This window comes from Anolis sagrei, chromosome 3 (assembly GCF_037176765.1).
Source record: "Anolis sagrei isolate rAnoSag1 chromosome 3, rAnoSag1.mat, whole genome shotgun sequence".
Taxonomy (NCBI): Eukaryota; Metazoa; Chordata; class Lepidosauria; order Squamata; family Dactyloidae; genus Anolis; species Anolis sagrei.
Window position 1 is genome coordinate 236,933,101 of NC_090023.1, and position 6,503 is coordinate 236,939,603.

The 6,503-nt window shown below is 37.7% G+C and overlaps 1 protein-coding gene across 1 annotated transcript in view; it reads left to right on the plus strand.

Annotated features, from left to right (window-relative positions):
- Positions 1-6,038, plus strand: part of ATP1B3 (ATPase Na+/K+ transporting subunit beta 3) — a 45,747-nt gene extending 39,709 nt beyond the window's left edge. Inside the window, exons 6-7 of the mRNA XM_060767795.2 lie at positions 2,308-2,394; positions 4,944-6,038. Coding sequence (XP_060623778.2) covers positions 2,308-2,394; positions 4,944-5,114 — 258 coding nt within the window. The 3' untranslated portion in view covers positions 5,115-6,038. The remainder of the gene's footprint in view (positions 1-2,307; positions 2,395-4,943) is intronic.
- Positions 6,039-6,503: the final 465 nt, after the last annotated feature.

Consider the following 6,503-nt stretch of genomic DNA (forward strand, 5'->3'; position numbering starts at 1 on the left):
TGCAGTATGAAAGGTTTAGTTTAATCATGTGGCTGAATGTAATTTCTCCATTAGATATATTCAGGTTAAGTGGTATTTAAACCCAAGTATTTCTATAACTTCCTGAAAGCATGAACTTTCTATCATGTGCTTTTTTGTTCTGATGAAAAAAGTAAGGTAGGTGTTTCAGCATTTTTAGATGCACCATTGCATTTTACTAATTCACTTGTAGTTCTTGTTGTCCAGAGACCTTCGTCTTTTGTATGTACAATATCATTTAATTTAGTCAGCTGTGAGAGGTTTCCTGTTTAGATGTGTGTTCTTTTTATCTGTTGTCTTAGCCTAGCACCTTACTCTTCTTGCAAAATCTTCCTTAAGAGCTGCACCCAAATAATGTATCTGGTAGCCATATTCATCCTCTGTCGCGATGCCTCTGGACTGCTGCTACTAACTTTTCCCTCTTTCTTTTGCCAACATTTATTAATTCTGAGGAAGAACTTTTGAGTTTCGCTTTGTGTAGCCAGTAACATTCACCGCTGCTAATTTGGCAGAAATTTGGTATTCAAATTAAGAACACATTAGATAGCTATTCATGTGATTACAATGAAATTTATTGTTTTCAGTTTTTTGGAGAGATGGTGGTGGGATATGAGTGTGACTTGGCCACTGTGGTCCATGCCTTGGTTACATCTAGATTGGATTACTGCAATGCACTCTATGTGTGGCTGCTTTTGAAGATGGCCCAGAAACTGCAACTTGTGCAAAGGTCAGCAACCAGGTTGTTAATAGGAGCTAGTTACAGGGAACTCACAACGCCTCTACTGAAGCAGCTCCACTGGTTGCCGATAAATTTCCGGGCCCAATTCAAAGTGCAAGTTATTACTTACAAAGCCATAAACGGTTAAGGTCCTGCTTATCTTTGTGATCGTATCTCCCTCTATGAACCGGCATGGGCTCTAAGATCTGCTGGGGATGCCCTTCTCTTACCCCTACCTCCGTCACAAGCACGGTTGGTGGGGTTGAGAGAGAGATGGTCTCAGTGATGGGCCCCCGGCTCAGGAACTATCTCCCCAGGGAGATCAAATTAGCCTCCACTCCATCCACCTTCCAGAAAGACTTGAGAACTTGGGTGTTCCAATGTGCCTTTGAATAATGGCTTAGCACCTAATTAGGACTGCCCAACCTTAGTTTATGGTTTTGATTTCTCAGCACTTTACTTCCATCTTGGCCCTACAGTTTTGTGTTTGCACAAGCCCTTGCCCTGCCCTATCAATCCTGAACATGTCCACTTTTCCCAGCTAATGGTTATGATGTCGGTTGAGGTTTTAAAAGATGTATTTATTGTTTTGGTTTTATTGTTTTTAATTATATTTTACTGTTGTATGTTTTAGTTATGTTACTTTGTAACCCTTGTTTATGCTGGGCTTGGTCCCACGTAAGCTGCCCCGAGTCCCTTTGGGGAGAGGGTGGCAGGATATAAGAATAAAGTTGTTACTATTATTATTTGGGACTATATGCTGATGGTTGACTGTTTGGAACCATTGTGGTGTTACTGTTACGACAGGATATAAAATGACAATTGGCTTGCAGAATCCCTTCATCTCACATCTCTGGGTTTATAGAAAAATGAAGTTATTTACAAAACCTGAGCACAGTTTGTATTTTGTTTGTTGTGCTCCACTTTTCTTCCAAGGAGCTTGGGTGGCATACAATAATTATATTAGGATGGAATGTAGAATACATACTACAAACTTTGTTTTATATTGAATTACCTACATTTTAAAGGTACCAGCTTACATACTCTATTATATTAAGTAGTGTACTATTATTGCCATCCACCTCCTCCTGGATTTTCTCAGACCTTCCTGTAGCAGGGGAGGGAACATGCCCTTCACCGTTGTATTCAGTTTCATAGAGATTGTTGCTTCTTCCTAGCTTTCGTCTCATAAATTGGCCTTTGTGTGTTGGGGTTTTTGGCTTAAGGAAATTTAAAATCTGAAGTAAGGTTTAATGTTGATATTGCAAACCTACTACAGAAAAACCCAGAAATCAGTATTATAAAATTCTATAGATTTTTAAAATCATTTTTTATAATTATCTGCCTTGAAATTTGAACATCATTAGTCAGTAGTCATCACTTTGGTTTTATATATCTCTAGATGTTTAATAGAACTATTGGTTTTACTGTCTACTTGTAAATAATGTTGAATTATTGATTTTGAAGGAATAATTGTAACAAAGTGCTCAGCTCCTGGATGCCTGGGTGGTAAATGCCTATCTATGCACTGTCTTATTAAAAACTAATTCATGTTTATGTTCTATCTATAGGAAGAAGGCAAAGCTAAGATAACTTACTTTCCCCCTGAGGGAAAAATTGACTTGATGTATTTCCCATACTATGGGAAACGTTTGCATGTGAGTATACAGTAATTGTGTATAAGATAATTGCTGTTTTTACTTAGCAGTGCTTTCAGAAAATAACAAGACTATGTTAACTGGTAACCTTCAGTACTGGTTTTTCCTTATCTGAAGATTGCTATGCTTTTGTCTGCCTGCCTTTGTTAACAACTTGTATCTCATGGAATTTCTTATTCAGATTAATTAAGGGGGATAGGCATAGAGTTTTAGCTAGCATTTGTTCTTTAGAGGGGCCCATAAATAAGCTATTTGCTGAATTCTAAAGATGGAGATAATGGTGCTCTTCCACCCTAGTTAGACCTTTGCATTCGTAGTTCAGAATGGTGTAACAGACCCTGGCTGTAGGGACTTTCTAGCATTGCATCAGCAAGGACTAAGATTAGAGTTTCTTTTTTAAAAAAGAATATGATCGGATTGCAACCTTGGCTCCAATCTTTACATTCATGGAATATCCAGTTCCCAAGCCAAATTTAAACCAGTGCAGAAGCATTGGTGAACCATTTCACATTCCAAGTACTTCTAAATGTGTTATTCTGTGGTGTTTCATCCTCCCTTTGTTACTACACTAATGGGGATATGATTTGTTGGTGTTACCGTGTGTCTTTAAGTCATTTCTGACTTAAGGTGATCTATTACGGGGGTTTTCTTGGCAAGAATTGTTCAGAGACCTTTGCCTTCCTCTGAGGCTGAGAGAGTGTGATTTGCCCAGGGCCACCCTGCAGGTTTCCATTTGGGGACTTGAATCCTGGTCTCCAGAACTGTAGTCCAAAGTTCAGACCACTATACCATGCCTTCTCTGATTTACCCCCATTGACATCAATGAGAAAATGAAAGTTTTCAGCACCTAAGCTACATAGAATCCATTCTGTGTCCATCAGTTTCTTCTAATGTGTGAAATGTAATGTGTTGCCTCATCAGAAATTTATTTTAAGTGGTTATAACACATTGGCAGCACCAGAATATTTCTATTGCATTTTTTTGTCTTCATTCTTGTGTGTGACAAAAGACAGTTCCTTTATAAAGCAGAGTATTCACTGGGCCCTAAGCATAAATTTGGATGCTTAATTTTTTGGATTATTAATTTTTTTCTCCAGGTTGGTTTAATCTCGACATGGGAATAACAGTGCAAACGTATCAATGTCTTATTTGTCAAGTGTTGGATGCAGACCTAATCATACTTGGAGTGCACACATTGTCGACTTTATCATAATTTAGATTGGCTATATTCCAGTGACCACATTCGGGCCAAATGATAAACTCAGGAACTGCAGCAATGGTTGCTCTCTTAACCTATGCTTTGTGGTTTGCATGTCAACCTAGAAGCAAGTAGCACAGGAGTTTGTTTCCCTTCCCTTTCTGAATGTGTCAGGGAACCCGTAGGGTTTTTCTATGGTTTCTTAGTCAGGACAGGCATGCTGGCTCCTCATCAGGTTTGAATGATATTATAAATAAACCACAAGTCTTTGTTTCCTCTCTGCCACTGCAGTGTGCATGCATGCTCTACTTAAGCTCAGTAAACCAGCTTTCCCTGCCTTACAATTTCATCTTAACAGAACACTAGTGGTATACATTGGATTAGCTCTCTTATGTATCATGGTCTGAATCTTGATTTGGTACTAAAACAGGATGCAGACCATCCTGTGTAAAAATAATTCTGAAAGCTATTGCATTTTTTGAGAAATAAGCTTGGTCTCTAGTGCAGACATAGCCCTCTCATTCATGTGACTTGGGTAAGTGAGAATGAATCAACTCCTGTGTAGAGGATGAGCCAAAACCCATGATGTCTATTGCACCTTTGTGGGTTCCACCACAACCACAATGGTGGATGCTTGCCCCAGGAGCCCAGTGTTTCACTCAGACATTTTTGTTTTCTTTTGCTTTCTCCTCCTCTCTTCCTCACCAGGACTTCCAAATGGTCTAGGGATGATTGCCTCATCTGTGGCTTATGGCTTTTTTTCCAGTCCCATGTCTCAAGCTTATTGGCCACGAAACTAAAGCAAAACAGCCTCTCTTTTACTACTTTTGGCTACCATTGTCTGATCTAATATAATCCAGTCTTTCTGAGTTTTTGGAAAGTGGCACCAGTAAATTTATTTTTATATTACACTGTAACCATTTTGAAATCAAGTGATATCTTTATTTTGAGTTAGGCCCTTGAAGAGTTCCTTTCAAATTACACAACATATTGATCCTGCAGTATAAACAGTGAACTACTGTTAAATTAGTTTAAAAAATGTTATTTTTTCCAGTCACAAGTAATGACTAAATATTTTAATTTTATGATTTAATCGTTTCATTGAGTTTGGTAGGGTGTACAATAAACAAGACATAGATGGGTTCAAAGTTCCACCAGTCCATTAATGATGTTGCCATCTCCTGAGGTTTCCTAGCCCAAAGTACATTGAGCTTAATTAAGACACACATTGAGATGTTCAGCTCCTATTAACTGGGTGTGACAGTTACAGGTTGTTCTCAGTAATGTCAAGTAAGTCTGTCTTGGTGTTTTAAAAAACTGAAGTTGCTTCTCTCTGTTTCTCTCTAACCAGCCTGACTACTTACAGCCACTAGTGGCAGTTCAACTAGAATTTAATACAACCAGTACCCAAGAAGATGTTACAATTGAATGCAAGATTATGGGATCAGATAATTTAAGAAATGAAGATGACCGTGACAAGTTTCTTGGACGCGTTTCCTTCAAATTTCTGGTATCTGAATAGAAATCAACAATATCTACACAAAGTAAATCGTGTTCTTTTTTTAAAAAAAAAATATCAGCGGGACCTGCCATTCTGGAAGATGAGACCACTTTTATGAAGCTTGGGGTGGAACATGGCCTCCAGGGTAGCATAATTACGTGCTTCCAAATCATGTTTTAAATCCCTCACAAAATAACTGCCCATCATCATGCTTTTGCCTGCCTTCTTGGACCAGTGTACAGACATAGTCATTTTAGGGACCTGTAAATAGCTTCCAAACATGTAATCATGGTGGTCTTTGTACTGTTCCAAAATGTGGGCTTTATTCCCAAGTGAGTGTCTCAGATGTGCTGTGCTGTGCTATGTAAATATTGTATTGGTTTAACACTGGTTTTAACTATCATCAGTACAAACACAGTCTTAGAGAGAAGTAAGACATCTCCAAACCACCCGGCCCAACATAGTGAGTTGTGTTTGTGCAGAGATGCATTAACTCCTGTATTGAGAGGGTGAGTTTGAGTGGATTTTAGGTGTTAGTATTGATTTTTGACATTATTTAAGTACTGAACTAGTCTGTTGTGCTTGTCATTGTGCAAGTAATTGTGTGTGTGTATAATGTTTGGTCTAGATTTGATATTTTAGTTGAAAAATTGACTGTCATATTGTTACTTGCTTGCTGTTATGTGAAGCACAGATAAAACCAATACAATGCCACTTTTTAAACATTTTAGTTGAGAACTATCAGTATGAAACAATTTCTTTACAATGTCTCTGGTTTAGAAACTTGGTAACAATTGTACTACAAAGCTGCTTGAAAAAAGACCTCACTATGTGGGCGTAGACTTACACTTTCCAATAAAATAAATCCCTGAATGGAGAAACGTCTGTTAAAATTTTAAAGCTTAGCAAGGACTGTCTCGATTAAACATTCCTCTGTCTAATTTACATAGTTTCAGAATAGTTTTGTTTTATGCAAGTACTATATGAAACTTCTGCCTACTATGCACAAACACGTAGTTTACAACTCATTGTACGTCAAAATGTAATTCACAAACCTCTTTTTGAAATCTTGGGTATTTTTCAGACTCTGTTAAAGGAGGAAGAGGAAAGAAAAACTATGTAAAAATTGTTCACTTTTGTCCTTTAAAACATTGTGATGAAACTCATTACATTGCAATATTTTTAAAAATAAGTTCTTGACCACTTACTTACATGACTACAATAAAAACCAAAGTGGCATATCAGGAACACAGTAAAAAGTCTATCTAAGAAGAAAATTTTTCATTTGCATTAAAGAACATGTATTACACTAGGCAAGGTGTTTTGGAAAGTGACTGGCATGTAACTTTGAAGCTTTCCCACACATATTCAGCAAGAACTTTCTTACAGATTACACACAGCTCACAAAAG